At 36.7% G+C, this 22464-nt stretch overlaps 1 protein-coding gene across 5 annotated transcripts in view; it reads right to left on the reverse strand.

Annotated features, from left to right (window-relative positions):
- KCNT2 (potassium sodium-activated channel subfamily T member 2) overlaps nt 1–22464 on the reverse strand; it is a 348393-nt gene that overhangs the window by 182547 nt on the left and 143382 nt on the right. For all 5 annotated transcript variants that reach the window (XM_058533726.1, XM_058533725.1, XM_058533723.1 and 2 more), the window contains 4 exons: nt 17620–17800; nt 16258–16422; nt 14390–14526; nt 11680–11743 (listed from right to left, as the gene is read on the reverse strand). In XM_058533726.1, the coding sequence (XP_058389709.1) occupies nt 11680–11743; nt 14390–14526; nt 16258–16422; nt 17620–17800 (547 nt within the window). The remainder of the gene's footprint in view (nt 1–11679; nt 11744–14389; nt 14527–16257; nt 16423–17619; nt 17801–22464) is intronic.

Genomic DNA, 22464 nt, shown 5'->3' on the forward strand with positions numbered 1-22464 from the left:
ATCACTAAAACTTATTTTTCTGTTATTTGCCTCTATATTTCTAAATATGACTTTATTACTATTTCTCTTTTTTTAAAAGAGTTTCTTTTTTTTTTCCTTTGGAGGAAGATTGGCCCTGCGCTAACATCTGTTGCCAATCTTCCACTTTTTTTCTTTTTTCTCCTCAAAGCTCCAGTACATAGTTGTGTATCATAGTTGTAGAGTTGTAGTTCTTCTATGTGGGACGCTGCCTCAGCATGGCTTGATGAGCAGTGAGTAGGTCGGCGCCCAGGATCCGAACCCGTGAACCCTGGCCCCCGAAGTGGAACGTGAACTTAACTGCTACGCCACTGGGTGGGCCCCTTACTATTTCTGGATCTTTCAATTTTATTACTATTTCTTGATCTTTCAACTGACTTTATACCATGGAATAGAAGAGATAGCTTTCCTGTCCTCATCCTCACCCCACTTTCAATTTCCCTTCCCTCAATCCTTTAAAGAGAGTTCAATAATAATTTTGGTGAGATCAATATTCAGTGTTCATATTATTATGACTATCATTTATAGTAAACCATGGTGAGTGCTATCGTTATATTTCCATCTTGAATGACCTGTTTTCCTCCAGAGGTAATAATAGCCTCTTTTGGCATTTGTTTCATTTTCTAACCACTCATCGCTAATTCAAAATCTGCTTTTTTAGGTTGCTACAGATGCCATAACAAAATACCTGAGACTGAGTGGCTTCAACAACAGAAATTTATTCTCTCATAGCTCTGTAGGCCGAAAGACCAAGATCAGAGTGCTGGCAGGGTTGTTTCCTTGAGGCCTCTCTCTTTGGTTTGCACATGGCCGCCATCTTGCTGCCTCTTCATTTGGCCTTTCCTGTGTGTGTACCCGCATCCCTGGTGTCTCTCTGTATGTCCTAATCTCCTCTTCTTATAAGGAAACCAGTCAGACAGAATTAGAGCCCACCATAATGGCCTCATTTTAACTTAATTACCTTTGTAAAGGCTTTATCTCCAAAAACAATCAGATTCTGAGGTACGGGAGGTTAGGGGGCACACAATTCAGTCCATAACATCTGCCCAGAAGTGGAAATCTCCTCTCCATACATTCACCCACATCAGTAGCACCGATTTCCTCTCTTTGCAGAGGCAGCCCGCCCTATTGCCCTCAGAGCCTGCTGCCCAGCCACTGTCCTGGCATCTGCTTTTTCCAGAACCATAGGAATTCCCATTTTCTCCTTTGAGTCATCTTTTATAGTCACTTAGTCCTTGGTTTTAGTAAAACACATTTTCCATCAGCTTCCTGAGGATTGTGCACTTTTGAAATCTTTAATTTCTATAAATATCCTTCTTGCTACCTTCTTCCTCGACTGAAATTTTGCCAGGATACAGAATTCTAAGTGGCAAAACATCTTTCTTCAGAATTTTGAAAGCATCGTCCCATTGTCCCCTGGCTTCTAGTATTACTGCTGAGAAGTCTGAAAACATTCTGTTTCTCCATCCTTAGTTTTGAATGTTTTCTTCTTTTTCTCCTCCTCCTCCTCACTTTCATTCTCCTCTTTCTCTTGGTCCTTCTCTTTTCTCAATCTCGCTGATTGGCACAAGTTTTTCTAACCATTATTCTGTAATAAGTGGGTCCTCTCAATTTGACAATTTCAGCCTGGAAAATTTGAGTGTATCATATCTTTGATAATATTCTCCTGCACCATCTTCTGGATGTTCTTTTGTAAATTCTAACTATATGGATATCGTTTCTTCTTGACTAATTCTTTAATTTTCTCATGTTTTGACTCCACTTTTCCATTATTTGGTTTATTATTCATTTTATTATTCTTCATTCTTTCAATGTCCTTAGATTTTTCTTCTAAACCTTTTATTTAATTTTTCACTTATTACTCTCTACTTAATTTCCAGGGGCTCTTTTGGGTTCCCTGAATGTTTCTTGTTTTGTCTTGAACTGTTTGGTTCTGCAGCCTACAATGCTTATTTTATATATGTAGACTCTTCTCATCTTCTCATATTACTCTGAGGATATTTATTATATGTTTTAAAACCTCCTTCTTTTCCCAGAATTGTAAAGTGTTGTGCTTTCTCTTTTCCGTGTGCTTTTTGTTTGTTTGTTCATTTATTCTTTCGTTTTCCTGTTAGGAATTTCCTTAAATGTCCAATGATCCCTACTGTCTGAACATATGCAGGAGTGAAGCACTCGAAAGCTGTTTGGGACCTCAGTGAGCATAGGGGCCTTGTTTTCACATGGACTTTACTGTAAGATGATCAGTTTATGATATTGCACTGGGGAACTCCAGACTTTATATCTTTACACACACACACACGTACTTTATTATATATTATACATACATATATATATACACATACATTCTCTCTTGAGATGGACCATTTCCCTGGAGAAAATTCCTCCCACTTTGTGTCAGTGGAGACGTGGACCTGGCTATAAGGGTTCTCAGAGTCATTTGGGAGAAACAACTCACATTCAGTGAGGCGACTTGCTCTTTAATTCCCTTGAATTTTATCTGGACCTTCAGCTGCACCCAGAGTTTCTGAGTGAAGGTCTCCCTGGATCAAGTTCTCCAAATAGTAACCCTCTTTTCTCAGGGTGGGGAAAGTGACTGGCAATGGATATGTGGAGTGGTTCAGGGAATGTAACTGTTTCTCTTACAGACTTTTAATTGCCATTCACATATTTAGTCCTACATATAACCCTACTTGCAGAGGCATCTGGTACTTCTATTTCCTGAGACTTCTGAGGCTCCGTTGCAAAAAGCATACTGCTTCTTTTTTGTTTCCTCTCTCAACTTAAATTTTAACTTCCTTCTGTCTGTTAAGTCAGTTACCATTCATCCATCTGCTTTCTAGGTTCCAAACTTGTTAATGTTGTCTCATCTATCACCTCCTTTGTCCTTAAGAGTGAAACCTTTTTATTCCTTTCCTGTAAATTTAGTAGAATGTCAGGAGGAAATGGAATGCATTTGTTTAACTGAAATTAAATTCTCCCCCAAATTCTCATTGTAAAGAGTAAGCTAAAGGCATTATGTATTTATTCTCTAATGTTAAATTCCCCTTGTTACTGTGGGAGATCAAGATTTGGCCACCCTGAAATATATCTCTTTACCTTGATTGTTTTCTCTGAGGGACATTTGACCTCCCCCATTAACTGCCTAAAGAATTTGACATGGTGGCTCCTTCCTGGAACAGATCTTCTATCATGATGGCTGTAATGATAATGTAAAATAGATGTTACAATGGGAGGGGCACCAAGCCCCTTTTATCAAAAAACTCTATCTCTCTCTGACCACATTATCTATAGATGATCCTGTAAAGAATTGTCTTCTTGCCCTCTGAAGTCCCAGACCAATACCCACCCCCAACACCTTCCTGGCCTTTAGCTACAATACTTAAGCAAGCAGCTTAGACAGAGGGACAAGTTGCTCATTTCTCAGTTTCTTCCATGTATACATGTTATTAAACTTGATATTATTTTCTCCTGCTAACCTGTCTTGTTAATTATTTGGCCAGCCATAAGAACCTTAAGGGAAAGGGCAGAGGGGGATTCTCCCTCTTCCCCCACATTACACAAAGGCATTATAGATACTGGAGGACTGCAAATATTTTGAAACCAAGCTACCACTTGAGGGGCACAAGATTCACATTTCCATAAGTTAAATAACTGTATAAATACAAGGCAGAATATGTTCAATTCAAATTCACTTATTCAATAAACATGTTTGGAGCACTTAATGTACCAAACCAATTGAGAATCTATTGAAATAATACTTAAGCGAATTGAGGAAAGTCTGGTCTGAATTAAGATAGTAACTGTGGAGAAGGAGAGGAGCAGATGAATTTTTAAAAATACATAGAGAGAAATATTTTACAAATTCTGCAACGATTTATTTGGTCTATGCTCTTGTATTAGTTTGCTAGGGCTGCAGTAACAAAAGACCACAAAGTGGGTGGCTTAACTGAAATTTATTGTCTCATAGCCATGGAGGCCAGAAGTCCAAAATCAAGGTGATGGTAGGATTGGTTCCTTCTGAGGGCAGTGAGGAAAGGATGTGCTCCAGGCCTCTCTCCTTGGCTTATAGATGGCTATCTTCATGTACACATGGCGTTCTCCTTGATATTTGTCACCAAATGTCCCCTTTTTACAAGGACACCACTCATACTGGCTTAAGCCCCCGCTAATGAGCTCATTATAACTGATTATCTCTGTTAAGACCTTTTCACCAAATAAGTTCACATTATGGGGGTTTGGACTTTAACATATGAGTTTTGGAGGGACACAATTCAACCTCTAACAGCCCTCTTCAAACGAAGGATGAGAAAGTTGGTTTAAAAATGAGTAAGAGGAGTGACGTCAGCATCATGGCGGAGTGAGCTTTCCCGTGAATTCTTCACCCACAAAATACAACAAAAGTAACAGCCACAGACCAACAACGGAATCCCAGACAGTCAAAAGCTGGAGCGGAGGGATCCACACTGCCGCACATCTGAGAGTGGAACGTGCTGGGCCCCCGGAGGAAGTGGGGAGAGGTAAGGAGAACTCCGCTCCCTCCCCATCAGATCAGCGATCCGGCCCGCGCGGCTCCCAGAGAGGGGGGAGGGGCGGCCCTCGGCGGGAAACTGTAGCTCTTCGGGCGCTCTCAGCCAGTGGGAAACTCCCGCACAGAGGGCTCAGAGGAGCCACAGGGCTACCATCAACATCTGAGCACCCCAGAGAGCGGATAAAGAGGGGCAAACGAGAAGCCTCCCACGTCAGGGACCCAGAGGGCAAAAGAGAGAGCTCCCCCCTCCCCGCAACCCGGAGTCTGCAGCTCGACCAGATCTAGCGGTCCGAGGCAGACCTGAATAAACTGGACTGGAGCCGTGGATCGCAGTGGGGAAAAGAAACAAAACAAAACAAAACAAAACTGCGGATCGCAGCAGAAAAACTGGGGCAGAGCGCAGGGGGCTTAGACTACACAGCCCTTTACCACCACACAATGGCGGCAGGTGGAAATTGCAACCAGAGACTTCCAGGATGAGGAAAATCAAAACCAACACAGGAACCACAATGCAAAAATATATGAAATCACCAGACCAGAAACAAAATGACAAGCACCCAGAAATCAACCCCGAAGACACAGAAATCCATAAACTAAATGACAGAGATTTCAAAATAGCTATCATAAAAACACTCAACGAAATACGAGACAACACAGACAAACAATTAAATGAGATTAGGAGTTTCTTCACAAAAGAGATTGAAATCATAAAGAAAAACCCATCAGGGCTGATGGAGATGAAGAACACAATGGAGGAGATAAAGGAGAATCTGGAATCTTTAAAGAACAGAGCTGACAATATGGAGGAAAGAATTAGTACTTTAGAGGATAGGAATACAGATATACTCCAGATGGAAGAAGAGAGAGAACTAAGACTAAAAAGAAATGAAGAAAGACTCCGAGAAATATCGGACTCTATTAGAAAATGTAACATAAGAATTATAGGTATTCCTGAGGGAGAGGAGAGGGAAAGAGGAACAGAGAGCCTATTCAAGGAAATAATAGCTGAAAATTTCCCAAATCTGGGGAAGGAGCAGGAAATACCAGTAAGCGAAGCCAACAGGACTCCTATATATATTAACAGACAAAGGCCTTCACCACGACACCTAGTGGTAAGGCTAGCCAGGGTCAACGACAAAGAAACAATATTAAGGGCAGCTAGACAAAAACAAAAAATAACGTACAAAGGAACTCCCATCAGGCTCTCAGTGGATTTCTCAACAGAAACTTTTCAGGCTAGAAGAGACTGGAATGATATATTCAAAATACTAAAAGACAAAAACTTTCAGCCAAGAATACTCTGTCCAGCAAAAATATCCTTCAAATATGATGGAGAAATAGTAACTCTCCCAGATAAACAAAAGCTAAGGGAGTTCATGGCCACGAGACCGCCACTACAAGAAATACTCAAGAAGGCCCTCAGGCCTGAAAACAAGAAGAGAAAGGGAACACAAAGCTTGGAGTAAGGAGAAAAGTAGGTAGACAAAATCAGAGAAATAGTAGATCTTTACCGGAATAGGTTAGCAACCACTTAAATACTAAACTCAAAGATCAAAGGAAGAAATTCACCAAAAATAAATTTAATCTCATCACTGTAAACACACAGCCACAACACAAGATAGAATAAGGTATAACAAGAGCAACTTAGAAGGGGAAGAGGAAAGTGACTGAATTGACTTAGTATAAGGAAATAGGAGGCTATCAGATAATGGACTATCTCATACAGAAGATTTTTCGCCCAAACCTCAAGGTAACCACTAAACAAATAATCAAATTAAAACCACATATGATAAACAAAGAGAAAACTAGAAGAATCATAAGACAGAACAACCAAACTGAATTGGCAGTCCAAAACAAATGGGACAAGAAACAAAGGAAATGCAAAAGAACCAGAAAATAAGTGACAAAACAGCAACATTCAACCCTCATATTTCAATAATTACCCTAAATGTAAATGGATTGAACTCTCCAATCAAAAGATACAGAGTGGCAGGATGGATTAAAAAGCAAGACCCACCAATATGCTGCCTTCAGGAAACACATCTTAGCACTAAAGACAAGCACAGGCTCAGAGTGAAAGGATGGAAGACAATACTCCAAGCTAATGGCAAACAAAAGAAAGCAGGTGTTGCCATACTCATATCAGACAAAGTAGACTTCAAGATAAAACAGGTTAAGAAAGACAAAGAAGGGAAATATATAATGATAAAAGGGACACTCCATCAAGAAGACATATCACTTATAAATATATATGCACCCAACATAGGAGCACCAATGTACATAAAACAACTATTAACAAACCTAAAAGGAGAAATCAACAACAACACAATAATAGTAGGGGATCTTAACACCCCACTTACAGCAATGGATAGATCATCCAGACAAAAAGTTAATAAAGAAATATTAGACTTAAATGAAAAACTGGACGAGATGGACCTAGTAGACATATACAGAGCACTCCACCCAAAAACAGCTGACTACACATTCTTCTCAAGCGCGCATGGAACATTCTCTAGGATAGACCATATGTTGGGAAACAAAGCAAGCCTCAATAAATTTAAGAAGATTGAAATCATAACAAGCATCTTTTCAGACCATAAGGCTATGAAACTGGAAATGAACCAGGAAAAAAAAACTGGGAAAGTGACAAAAATGTGGAGATTAAACAACATGCTACTGAACAACCAATGGATCATTGAGGAAATTAAAGGAGAAATCAAAAACTATCTGGAAACAAACGAAAATGATAACATGCCATATCAAACCATATGGGACGCAGCAAAAGCGGTCCTGAGAGGGAAACTCATAGCGATACAAGCCCACCTTAACAAACAAGAAAAAGCCCTAATAGGCAACCTTAAATTACACCTAACAGAACTAGAAAAAGAAGAACAAACAAAGCCCAAAGCCAGCAGAAGGAGAGAAATAATAAAAATCAGAGCAGAAATAAATGATATTGAGACCAAAAAAACAGTAGAAAGGATTAATGAAACAAAGAGTTGGTTCTTCGAGAAGATAAACAAAATAGACAAACCCTTAGCCAGGCTAACTAAGAAAAAAAGAGAAAAGGCTCAAGTAAATAAAATTAGAAATGAAAGAGGAGAAATTACAACGGATACCATGGAAATACAGAGGATTATAAGAGAATACTATGAGAAATTATATGCCAACAAATTGGACAATCTAGAAGAAATGGATAAATTCTTAGACTTATACAACCTCCCAAAATTGAACCAAGAAGAAATGGAGAATCTGAATAGACCAATCACAAGTAAAGAGATTGAAATAGTAATCAAAAACCTCCCAAAAAATAAAAGTCCAGGACCAGATGGCTTCTCCAGTGAATTTTACCAAACATTCAAAGAAGATTTAATACCCATCCTCCTCAAACTATTCCAAAAAATAGAGGAAGATGGAACACTTCCTGAATCATTCTATGAGGCCAACATCACCCTGATACCAAAACCAGACAAAGACAATACAAAGAAAGAAAATTACAGGCCAATATCGCTGATGAACATTGATGCAAAAATCCTCAACAAAATATTGGCAAACCGAATACAACAATATATTAAAAAGATCATACACCATGATCAAGTGGGATTTATACCAGAGACGCAGGGATGGTTCAACATCCGCAAATCAATCAACGTGATACATCACATCAACAAAACAAAGAATAAAAACCACATGATCATCTCAATAGACGCAGAGAAGGCATTTGACAGGATACAACATCCATTTATGATAAAAACTCTCAATAAAATGGGAATAGAAGGAAAGTACCTCAACATAATAAAGGCCATATATGACAAACCCACAGCTAACATCATACTCAACGGGGAAAGACTGAAAGCCATTCCTCTGAGAACAGGAACAAGGCAGGGCTGCCCACTCTCACTACTCCTGTTCAACATAGTACTGGAGGTTTTGGCCAGAGCAATTAGGCAAGAAAAAGGAATAAAAGGAATCCAAATAGGTAACGAAGAAGTGAAACTCTCACTATTTGCAGATGACATGATTGTATATATAGAAAACCCTAAAGAATCTGTTGGAAAACTGTTAGAAACAATCAACAACTACAGCAAAGTTGCAGGGTACAAAATCAATCTACAAAAATCAGTTGCATTTCTATATGCTAATAATGAACTAACAGAAAGAGAGCTCAAAAAGATAATACCATTTACAATTGCATCAAAAAGAATAAAATACCTAGGAATAAATCTTACCAAGGAGGTGAAGGACCTATACAATGAGAACTACAAGACATTATTGAGGGAAATCTACGATGACATAAAGAAATGGAAAGATATCCCATGCACGTGGATTGGAAGAATAAACATAGTTAAAATGTCTATATTACCTAAAGCAATCTACAGATTCAATGCAATCCCAATTAGAATCCCAATGACATTCTTCACAGAAATAGAAAAAAGAATACTAAAATTTATATGGGGCAACAAAAGACCCCGAATAGCTAAAGAAATCCTAAAGAAAAAGAACAAAGCAGGAGGCATCACAATTCCTGACTTCAAAACATACTACAAAGCAATAGTAATCAAAACAGCATGGTACTGGTACAAAAACAGACACACAGATCAATGGAACAGAATTGAAAGCCCAGAAATAAAACCACACATATACGGACAGCTAATTTTTGACAAAGGTGCTAAGGACATGCAATGGAGAAAGGAAAGTCTCTTCAATAAATGGTGTTGGGAAAACTGGACATCCACATGCAAAAGAATGAAAGTGGACCATGTGCTATCGCCATTCACAAAAATTAACTCAAAATGGATCAAAGACCTGAAGGTGAGACCTGAAACTATAAAACTCATAGAAGAAAATATAGGCAACACACTATTTGACATTGGGTTTAAAGGAATCTTTTCGGATGACATGCCTACCCAGACTAGGGAAACTAAAGAAAAAATAAACAAGTGGGACTTTATCAGACTAAAGAGCTTTTATAAGACAAATGAAATCAGAATCAAGATGAACAAACAACCAACCAGCTGGGAGAGAATATTTGCAAAACATACATCTGACAAGGGGTTGATCTCCATAATATATAAAGAACTCACACAATTGAACAACAAAAAAACAAACAACCCGATCAAAAAATGGGCAGAGGAAATGAACAGACACTTCTCCAAGGAAGATATACAGATGGCCAATAGGCACATGAAAAGATGCTCAACATCACTAATCATCAGGGAAATGCAAATCAAAACAACACTAAGATACCACCTCACGCCCGTTAGAATGGCTATAATCACCAAGACAAAAAACAACAAATGTTGGAGAGGATGTGGAGAAACAGGAACCCTCATACACAGCTGGTGGGAATGCAAATTGGTGCAGCCTCTATGGAAAACGGTATGGAGATTCCTCAAAGAATTAAAAATAGAGATGCCCTATGATCCAGCCATCCCACTACTGGGAATCTATCCAACAAACCTGAAATCAACAATCCAAAGAGGCTTATGCACCCCTATGTTCATTGCAGCATTATTCACCATAGCCAAGAAGTGGAAGCAACCTAAGTGTCCCTCGACTGACGATTGGATTAAGAAAATGTGGTATATATATACAATGGAATACTACTCAGCCATAAAAAAAGACAAAATCATCCCATTTGCAACAACATGGATGGGCCTGGAGCGTATTATGTTAAGTGAAATAAGCCAGAAAGAGAAAGACAAACACTGTATGATCTCACTCATATGTGGAATATAAACCAACACATGGACAGAGAAAACTGGACTGTGGTTACCCGGGAAGTGGGGGTGGGGGGTGGGCACAAGGGGTGAAGGGAGTCATATATGGGGTGATGGACAAACAAAAATGTACAACCCAAAATTTCACAATGTTAGAAACCATTAAAATATCAATAAAAATAAAAAAAAAAAAAATTACACACAGATGTATATAAAAAAAAAAAAATGAGTAAGAAGTTTGGGTAAATTAGAGTGAGGACAACACAAAGCCTGCCACACTCAGGACTTACAGTCCTGAATTAATGTAGCAGAGCACAGCGATTAGATGCTCCAGAAAAGGGCAGAACACGTCCCCGAAAGACCCATGCATATTTTGCCTTTTCTCTGGTCACTACAGAAGCCACCAAGGCTCTCAATTGTCTGTGCACCACAGATATATGGCTAGAGATGGACTCATTGGCTTAGAAACACAGGAGGTAACCGTATCTACTCAATATAAGATAAAAAGGCACTTGTTAAAAATAATAGAATTAAAATGCATGTTTTAAAAAAATGGAAGTTACAATTTAGTAAATTATACTGTTCAATCAATTAAAAATTTACAGGGGGCCAGCCCGGTGGCGCAAGCGGTTAAGTGCGTGTGCTCCGCTGCGGCTGCCCAGGGTTCGCCGGTTCGGATCCCGGGCGTGCACCGACGCACTGCTTGGTAAGCCATGCTGTGGCAGCGTCCCATATAAAGTGGAGGAAGATGGGCACGGATGTTAGCCCAGGGCTACTCTTCCTCAGCAAAAAAAGAGGAGGATTGGTAGATGTTAGCACAGTGCTGATCTTCCTTATAAAAAAATAAAAAATTATAAGGTTATAGAAATTTAGATCTAAAAAAATACATCATAGAGATCATATAAGCCAAAGGTTACCAAATTAGAAGGTATTTCAAAATCACCTGGGTATCTTTAAAATACACAGATTCCCAATCCCCATCCTATGTATCCTGAATAGAATTTTCACAAATGCATATTTTTTAGAAATTCTCCAACTGAATCTAATGTAGACTGCCTGATCCATCTGCCTTGTTTTTGAGTTGAGGAAATTCAGGTCATTTTAACAAAATTACATAGCATGGGATATATTTAATTAAAAATAGTCTAGCTCTGTTTGTAAATGACTCATTTCATTGTGATCAACAGAAAACCCAAGGATTAGTAGAAACTACTTCAAAACCACTTTTGTTGACACAGTTAATGATGCCACTATTTTTATATTATGGCAAAGACAGTTTAGAGATGTTTGTTTCCCTCTAGTAAAACTTTAAGGTCACCAATATTTAATGTTGACAGATTTAAAAAGATCAAATTAAAAAAAATCTTCTAAAGTGAAAAGAACAGTTTACTAAAAGAGATTTTAGAAACTTACAGATGATGTCCTATCCACTTCACAACGGCTGCTCAGAATAAAACAGGCCTCAGCATCATCCATCCTAAATGCAGACAGAAAAACAAAATAATCACACGCTGAAACATCTGTGTATTATCTGAAAACTAGAATTTCAATGCTGAGTCCAATGCACACAATGTACATGTAAACTGAATATCCTTAAGCTTAAATGAAAGTTAGATTTTGGCAGATCTTGACTGTATATGTGAACAAAATAATTGCTGTTGAACTGGCTATATAACTCAATAGTTTATAATGACAGAAGTTAAAAAAAAGTTAAATTTTATTCTCTCTTTTATGATTATATGTTTTTTCATATATATGCTTTGTGTAAATTAAGGGAGTTGTATTGGCCTTTATTTTATGATTAATTACATTTTAACTGCAATGCCCCAGTTAAACTAAGAGAGACGGAACAAAGCCACTTAGGCTTCAGAAGTCAAATTCTACTAGAAATTCATATTTCCTGGAGATAATTCATCATCTTGTTCCAGACCCCTTCCCCTCATGCTAAAGTTCCATATTTCTTAAATTTAGTGATAAACAGTATGTTTCAGTGCTTGGTAAATACTGTTCTCAAAACATATAATGTTTATTTCCAAAACGAGGAATGATTTATCTTTCTGGTTCATTGTGATAAAATAAATCTTCCTCCCCAAAAATATTTTCTATGGAGAGGAAAGATAAAAGTCTACGGAATTAGACCAAACAAAACTGTTCTAGGAAAATGTTTAGCCATAGTTATTAAGATGATAAGAGCATTGCATAGCATTTTCTAAACATCATCTTTGACCAAAAATCCAAAACTCATGCAACTGACTTTTGTGACTGGCTGGGAGAATCCTCCTCCTTGCTTCTTGCATGGAGAATTGTGTTGAAGAATGTATTAGTTAACATTAAATCCCAAATCTTTATATGACACAAGGATAAGAAATGAACACAAAGATGGGTGTCCTGTCATCTAACTTCTTTCTTAACCCAGTTACTAGCCTGTGACCTCTCTCTCGTCCTCATTTCCATCCTTTTTCACTCCTATGGAGGAATGCTTCTTGCAATATGATTGATTTTGCTAAGAAATCATTTTTAATACTATTAATAATAAATGAGTTACGTTAACCCTAGAGAGCACCTAGCTAAGATACTAACAGCTAATACAAATAGTTTAGATTAATTTATTAGGTAGTAAAAAGCCTTCATTTATCACACAAATTCATATTGAACATAATATAGGCATTACTAATTCTCAAAATGTGAAGAACTTAACTCTTATACAATAAATTAGGCATATTGATTATCTACCCATTTGAATATAAAGATCCAAATTAAATATATAAGTGTCTAAGTAACTATTTCTTTAGAGCTCTCAAATAATGAGTACAGATAGAAAATAGCAAACATCTAAAGCTGTGTTTTACCTGAGGTACTAGGAGAATGTGACTTATTATAGAACTGTGGCATGTACAATGACAACATATTTGAAGTATTTAATCACCCAAAATACTAGCATATTCTCAAAGAAGCTTAATTTTCCAATCATGTACCATTCATTATATCCTGATAGTTTCTACTGACTTTTTATTTCAGAAGTTATTATATCATTGAAAAAAATCTCAGTTAAATTGACCTATTATATATAAATCAAAAGTAATGTCAGAGTTCCTGTTACAAGATATATAGTCATCACTTGCAGGATTAAGCAGCAAAAAGGAGTCTTGGAGTTTTCTTTTATTCTTTTCCATTAACCTCACCCCCTCCCAACGCACACATAGAACATGCATAAATAAACACAAAACATGCACACACACACACATACCCACTAAAAATCCACATACACAAGACATCCAGAAAAAACAAAACAACAACAAGTAAAAAACACTTATGCCGTAAAATTCAATGAGGAGACTTTTAAATCTAAAAGAGCACACAGGACAACTCAAGGATAAACATGAAGACATGTTCAAAACTTTAAGCAACAGAAAAATCGAGCAAAGCCAACTCTGCTACGGATGTCTTCTGGCTTCTGAAACAACAGATGTTGTTTTGCAGATGTCCTGACTTTCTGGTGTCCATGGTCTAACCAACCCTGCTCTCACTCTGCTCATGTGCAATAACCCCCAGGACCTGTGACAAACGTTTATGACCATGTCATCTTCAAGCCACATGTTCAACAATAAGAGAACAACTACATAGGTTCTGTCACTTTTCTGATTCCTCCAGCCCCCAAGGACTCTCATCTCTGACACCAGGCAACTCAAGTGTTATCTGCCCAGTACATAATACAAACTCTTTAAAATTTAAACCCTAACTCAACTGCTTTGGTATCTCACATATTGTTTAGCCCAAGATTTTTATTTGTGGAATAAAAACTGTATTCAGAGATTTGGAAACTATTCTAACAGCAAGTCTGGATAACTCAGCTCATCCCTGACAGCCTGAGATAATTACAGCACGCCACCTTCCTCATTGTGTTGTGTGGACATGGTCTGCTGAACATCCTAGCACTGAGAAAGAGGAGCAAACACACTGATTTTATATTTTTAACCTTGCAATTTCACCAGCAGTGGTACTAAGGCAAAACTCTGTATTCGAAAATACTAAAACACATCTTACAATACTGAAATTACTAAAATTTGGAGGAGAGAAAAAAATATGAAAGCATGGAAAGATGGAAATAGATAGGAATACCTACTTTGCTCTCAACAGATCCTGATCTTTAAGGGCTGATCCTTGAAGGTAGATAACTCTTTGTGACCACATTGGAATCTGTAGTACCCTTCGAACTTGCACATCCATTTCAGTAGGACACAAAATCACCACGTAATAATCCTATTCAAAACAAAGTCGGCAATGGGATAGAAACAACAATGCTTTGTTTTATGCTACGTAGGTAAATAGAATATATAAGGACATTTTGAAATATGGTAAAATAGAAATGATCTCTTGCTAATAAATAAAATCTTGCATTTAAAACCTATGGATGTATTAAAAAACATGATACTATCCCTCTTCCTGACCTTTTTTGAATCTTCTTAGTACCATGGAGAGAAGGTAATTATCACTAGGCATACTTTTCCAGCCTATAAAGTTTTCAGTTATAACTTCAGGCTGACTCTAAAATACACACTGCATACCAGGTGGAAGTTCTTAACTATCAATTCCTATTACAAGTTCTTACTTGTAGAATAAAAACTCTGATGGTGATTTATATTGTTTGGTAATATTATTATGAACTGACAATTTTGAAAAATTTCTGATGAATAGCTGAATGGATAAGGATTCATAACAATATTGATAATACTGATGAAGTAAATTAAATAAAAAAGTTTGAGATCAAAATATTTCAAAATACCGGTCCTTAAGAGAAAATACAAAGGTACTCAGTGCTGGAATGATTTAAAACAATTGATCTATAGGAATTCAAATTCTCTGGTAAACATCCACCATTTTGTCACTCTAAAATATATCTAGTGGGAATTTTTGGAGTTTTAAGAATTCTCTATACTGATATTAGACGAAATAAATTACTAAGGATCAAATTTTGAAGGAATCTAATTTTCCCCCAAATGGATTTTCTTTGTGGGTTATAATGAGCAAACCGAAATTATTTCATATGAATAATAAAAAACCAACACACAAGCATTGAGTTTCTCCAAAAATGCAAATTAATTAACAGGAAAACAAAAGAATATATCATTTAAGTATCACTTACAAATTAGATTTTTTTTAAAATATTAAAAAAAATAGTATTTAAAAAGATCTCCAAAGTATTCATGAAAAAAACTCTTTACTTTTTCTAAGGGAAGAATAATTAGATATACTAAATATGTCTTAATCTCAGATTGTCCAATCTCTTGACAAAATTATGGAGGAAATACAAAATCTTCAGGTATCTCTTTGCTGTTTGGACTGGATTAAGCAGGAAGGGAGATTACCTAAATCTAATTTGGCTGAGTACCATGGTAAATGGAGGAAGTATCTGAGGATTTTATCTGCCTAAACAGATGAAGAGATTATTCTGAATTCATGTTCTCCATTCAGCTAGTTATTATCCAGTTTTTGGTCACTTATTGCTACTATAAATACGACCTAGTTAAACTCTAGGAAAGAAAAAAATGGAACTTCGAGACTTTCACATTTCCATCAGCAACACTTGATAAAATTCTGAAATATTCAAGTGAGCAGATGATATTGAAATGATTTTTTTTATTGTTTTATTATATTTTATATTTCCCTGTTTCACAAAAATATCATTTATGCATTACCCAAGGGAGAAAAAAAGCCGTCCATTTAATTCAAAGAAAACCTTTCTTTGTAGCATGAACATAATTCCATCTGCCTTTTAGTGTAGATACAGAAGGAAACTTAAAATAATGTGTATTCCTCCAGCATTTTTTCTATGTTCCTGGTTATATTTGTAGTTCTTCATTTACTCTTTCTAAATTTGAGTGTATAAATAAAAATCCTCCAGAATGCAGGCTGCACCATCAGTTAATTGACTTCGACAATATGTTAGCAGGTACGATCCAGTATAGTGCGCAATGTAATTTAAAAACGTACCTGTAGTCTTGGATGAGCGTAGAATTCATTCAAAAAGTCCATAAGTAAGTCAATCTTCAGTGAGCTGACACACAGGACAACGTGCTTTTCAGTTTGAGCTCTGTGTCGACTGTAGTTTCCACCCGACTTTTGTCTCTCCATCCACAAATAGGCCAGCTGTTCAAACTGTAATGCATTTTCCACAGGTGAATGAGAAACACTGGACATGAAAATAAAAATCAATGCAATACATCTATTGTTTATAAGGTATACTCAATTTATTAGATGGAACTCATTGATTACCAATTTATCAGTGTTTCCTTCAACAGCAGACTTTTCATTTGGTTGTTGCAGAGGTTGCTAAAGCCTCCCAGGGGCTTCAATCTCTAAGGAAACATATCAATGATTTTCCTATTATCTCATAACAGGGCACCAAGAGGTTTGTGCCTCTGCTTTATGCCCAGTAGAGTATGCAGCCATGATATGTCATGCGCTGTGTCAAAGACAAAAGCCTCATTCGCATTTCTTCCACATTCTTCCATCAAGTTCAGCCCACATTTCATTCAATGGAAGACACCCTTGCCACACACACAAGGCTGCGTTCTAGTTGTATAGTAGCTGGCATGTAAGGGAAGTGGAGGGTATAGGGGAGGGACGTCAGGAAGGAAGACCTGCATGATTGAATAGAATAGGAAGATCATTTTTATACCTGTGTAAAGTATATTTAGATACACTGTGGCCAAAGGTTGTGGAACGGAGTATACACGTTTGCTTTGCATTTGTTATATCCTGTTTCTGACCTGCCTGCCCATGGACACCCAGAGCTCATTGTAAAAGAGTTGGAGATTGCATTTACTTATCTTTAGTCTCATGTTATATCTCTGTTCCTTTGCAGTCTCCTTACTCACTTCCCAAAATGCTGCAAAAGTTACATATCATCTTCTGATTCTGTTTGTTTCAGTTGACCAACATATGTAATCAATTTTTATTCATTATGATGGATGGCTTTTAGATTATTTCAAGAATCAAGAGAAATCAACCCTTCACAAGTTTATTTCCTTGATCTAACATTCTATAATGAAAACTATATTATCCTATAATTAATATAGTTAAATACCCTACATGTAAAAGAAACACCTTGGAGAACTGAAATGAGATGTGAGCTATCAGTTGTGACTGGAGGAAAAAACCCTCAGTGTTTCTAGCATAACGTAAAAAAGCATTTCTGAGACAATTTTAACTAACTAACTAGATGTAAAAACAGCATGTGTTAATACATTACTGGTAGACTAATAAGCCACCCTACATTTCTTTTTAAATATGGAAGATTTGATTTTGTAAGATTTTGCACATTTCTAAAAAATTTAACATGGTTGTGTTTACCTGTATAGGTAGAACCACAAGAGCAACACAGATCATTGCAACAACAAAAAGCTTGGAGGACCATGTTTCCGGAGTGACATCGCCAAAGCCCACGGTAGAAAATGTCACAATACAGAAATAGAGAGAGTCAAAGAGATTCAGCTTCTTTCCTATTCGTTCCAGATGTTGGATTCCACAAATACTAAAGAAACAAATGTGCATTAAAATTAAAACTTCCAAATTGGGCACATTATTGCTCACCATTATTCTTTGGAAAGCTAAAGCATATTTCATAAAGCAATGTAGTAGCTGGGATCTTATATTGTACAAGGTATTTTTTTCTCAGGAAAATGTTATTTTTAAGTTTTTTTCTTACACCAACCAGATATAGTCTTATTTCGATTAATAGCCAAAAATTGTAGCCAAAATACCACAAAGTATATTTGAGTAGCATGTAAAATGAATAGACTGAATTTCATGCGTGACTTAAACAAACATTTTGAATGCACATCAAGGAAACAGAGACCAGAAGTTGCTAAATCTATTGCCTGTCAAAATTTCAATAGTCTTCTTTTTTTAACAGGAAGAGAGACATTTTACTGCATGTGTGTGTGTTTCATGTCTATATGTATATATATATATATATATATATATATATATGTATGTATGAAAGGTTTGAGGAGTTATCAATTGCCAAGTGACTCTCAAAAGGAATCCTTAAATGGATCAATCATCTTTATGAAGCTTTTGATGGTGTGCAAGCAAGGGAGCAGCAGAGAAATTGTTACAAGATGTCCCCAAAGTAGAATTGTTAAAACAGCATTAGAAATAGCACTGCTACGAGCAAAAAATAATGCAAAGTGAGATTATGAAAGATACATATATATTGTACAATACTGAAGGGAGATATGAGATTTGCAACCTAAAAATCAGTATGTCATGGAATATTATTCCGCAAGAAAAAGGAATCGAGTACTGATGCATGTTACAACATAGATAAACCACAAAGAATGCCTTCTGAGTGAAAGAAGCCAGATGTAAAAGATTACATATTGTATCATTCCATTTATATGAAATGTCCAGAAAAGAGACTGAAAGCAGATTAATGGCTAACTGGGGCTGATGTTGGGAATTGGGTAATGCAAATATTCTAAAACTAGATGTGGTGATGATCGCAGAACTCTGTGAATATATTAAAAATGACTGAAATTTACACTTAAAATGAGTAAATTTTATGGTATGAGTGAATCTATGTTACAATATGGATAAACCACAAAAAAAGCCTGCTGAGTGAAAGAAGCCAGATGTAAAAGACTACACATTGTATGATTCCATTTATATGAAATGTCCAGAAAAGAGACTGAAAGCAGATTTGTGGTTGCCTGCGGCTGATCGTGAGAATTGGGTAATGGAAATGTTCTAAAACTAGATGTGGTGATGATTACAGAACTCTGTGGATATATTAAAAATGATTGAAATTTACACTTAAAATGAGTGAATTTTATGGTATGTAAATTATACCTCTATAAAGCTGTCAAAAACATCAGCGTATACTTTTCGACACTCATTACAACTTCTACGCACAACCAGCAGACATAATTCAATTATGATGACCACGAAGAAGTAATATCCAATGTTTAAATTCTGGAAATTCCTTTTCTTGCCTTTTAACATTATCTCCCTATTTGTCTAAGTTACATATCATAAACATTCAACTATCTTAAATCATTTTTTTTAAGGCAGAGTATAAGCTGGTGGCTAGTTAAGTAGATGGGTGGACACACAGAGAGGAGGATAACGGCACAGAAGAGAAAGAGCACATGCTTGTCATCATTGTACTTTTGAGGCAAAAACTGTTCTCTTTTCCTTTTCTGAACTCCAGGTCTCTAGAATGGTTCAGCAAAATTGTCCTTGTTCTCTGTTTAGGAATTTTGTGTGAGCTGCCAGGTCAAATGAGTTGATTCATCTCAGTTTATTTGCTCAGCTGCCCCTATGCAATATAATAGTCAAGCTAATTGTAAGACCATTCAACTGGAGGCTTAAGATAACCAAAGATAACAACTGTTTGATAAGAATAAACATTTCCGTGGAGTAGGTTTTTTATTTTATTTAAAATAATATACATTTGAGAATGCAAACAATTTATGCATAACTTTTCCACTTCAGTAGAAAACTGAATGAGAAGGATGATAACTAAGTTAACATATTTTTAAGGATTCATATGTTATTTAAAGGCTTACTATATTTGCATAATTATCCATTAAAAGCCAATCTCTGTTCATAGATAAAATGTACATTTCCTAATTCAGACATATATTACCTTGACCTAAACTACTAGAAAAGTCTTCTATTGTGCTTCCTGGTCCTCAGTTTGTCATTCTTTTAATATAAACTACTTGTAAGGACAGTATTCATTACACATACTTGGATATGTCAATCTCAGGTTCAAAGAAGCCATTGGATTCTCACTGTTTAAGAACATTCTCCAATTTGTGGTATGACAGATTATTATAATAGCTGCCAATAAATCATCTCCCTATGTTCACGGCCCTTTGCAACATGATATTGCTGTACCTGCCACCAAGACTGAAATGTATTTCTCCATGTCCTTGAATTTTAGCTGGCCTAATGACTTGTTTAGACCAATAGAATATTGTGGAAGTGATGCTTCCCCCATCACTTACTGAAGTTAGGAGACCCTGAAGCTCTTGTTCTCACTCTCTTAGAAGTCTGAGACTACCATTCTGTGAAGCAGACCAGAACAGTCTACCAGAGGATAAGAGGCCATGTGGAAGAAAACCAAAATGTCTCAGGTGACAGACAGCATCAACTGTCGGACATGAAAGTGAGGCCATCTTGGACTCCCCAGCTCTTGGCAGGCCATCATACGACTGAAGCCAAGAGTAATCACAGGTGACACCAGCAAGAAAACTGCCCTGGTTATCAACCACAGAACTGTGAGAAACAGCAAACTGTGCTCTTTTAAGCCACTACATTTTGGGGTGGCTTATTCAGCAATAGATATGTGGTACACAGAGAATTAAGTAGATTCCAACATCTGGATCTAATCTGTTTTTTCTTGACCTTTTCTCTCACTTATCTCCCTTCACTTACTATCTGGACTGTTTATTTATCATAATATGGAATCCTTGCCCCCTGTGTCCACTTTTGTCCAATCTACTCCTTTCAACTGAAAGCTGTCTCTCCCCAATACCTATTATAATTCCCCTTTTTTGGAGCCCTAGCTCAAATATGACCTCCCTCATAAAGCCTTCCTTGAATCTCAACTTAGAGTGCTCCTGCTGAATTCCTAGAGCATGTATGAGTTGATGTCTTAGCTGACAAAACTTTTACAAAAATACCTATATTTAGTGTTTAATATTTCTCACCCGAACTCAACTATTATCTACCCTAATGATAGTATTTATACTTTATATTTTTATTTCCTAGAGCACTTACTACAAAGTGCATAGTAGCCACTCTACGTAACTGCTAAATAAACAAAAGAACACCTGGTTAAATGATACTCAAATAATATATGCAAACAAACTCCAGAAAATAATTCATTCATATGTTTCAGTTTTTTATTACTGCATAACAAACTCCCCAAAACTTAGTAGCTTAAAACAATAACAATTTATCATTTCACGTGATTCTGTGCCTCGGGTGGGAAGCTTCTCTGGTTTTCTTGGGCTCACTCATGTGGCTGCATTGAGCTAGAAGTCTGGCTGGAATGAAAGGTTCAAGATGACCTCCCTCTTGTACGAAATGGTCAGTGTTCACCGTTGGCTGTGTGCCTTGGTTCTTCTCTACGTGACTTCTCCTCCAGTAGACTCCACTGGCTTCCTTACTGTCTCAGGGCAGCGATGGCAGCTGCGAGTCCTCTTAGGACTTAGCTTAATCTGCCCCATTCTATTTGCCAAGCAAGTCACAAGATCAGCCCAGAGAGAAGGGTGTGGAAATAGATCCCATAACTTTATGAGAGGAGCTACAAAGTATTGTGGCCATGTTTTGCAATCTGCCAAACCATATAAATGACAATACCAAACACAACCTATATAAAGCCTAATAAATTTTGTTGAATAAACCACAGTACAAGGAATTTAATTTCCTTGATATAACTGCAGTTAAATCCATACTTACAATCATTTTTTACAATCCTTACGTAAAATGCCATTTTTCTTGACCTAGGAAAATAATGTGAGCTTTTCACCTATTTATTAATATCACACTTAAGCTTAAAGACTTGGTATACCTTAATGCTCTCTAAGTCAATATGAAAATGAAGACGCCCATATCAGCTGTTACATGTTTGGTATTATTACACAAAAACAAAAATCAGCTTTTTTTAAACGGCTAATCAAGGTGAATACACTGAATTACTTTTAGAGTTTTTCTCTGATTTTGAATAGGCCTACCAGTTGGTTTCTCTTAGGGTCTCATTAAATGAGTCACTGCTTATGTTCATGGATTACAATGTCATTATATTTTTAAAAATATTGATGTTAACATATTATCTTTTGAGTCAATAAATATTTTTGTAATAAATAAATGAATTTAGTTCCTCCCCCTCAAGAGAAATTAAGGTGGAGAATACTTAAATATCTACTGCAAGATCAGAGCAACTCTTTTAAACCGTAGGTCAAATCTTGTTCACTCTCTGTTGATAACTCTCAATGCCCTTTTGTCATTTTCAGAATAGACTCCAAAAGCCCCTGGCCCTTCTCTGACCTCATCTACTGAGACCATCCCCTAACTCTCTGCCCTCCAGTCACACCAACCTCACTGCTATTCCTTAAATATGCCAAGCGTCAGCCAACGCCTCTCTCAACTTCTTCCGTTTATTTCTAGTAGACATCTCAAAGT

Source organism: Diceros bicornis, chromosome 38 (genome assembly GCF_020826845.1).
Source record: "Diceros bicornis minor isolate mBicDic1 chromosome 38, mDicBic1.mat.cur, whole genome shotgun sequence".
Classification (NCBI taxonomy): domain Eukaryota; kingdom Metazoa; phylum Chordata; class Mammalia; order Perissodactyla; family Rhinocerotidae; genus Diceros; species Diceros bicornis.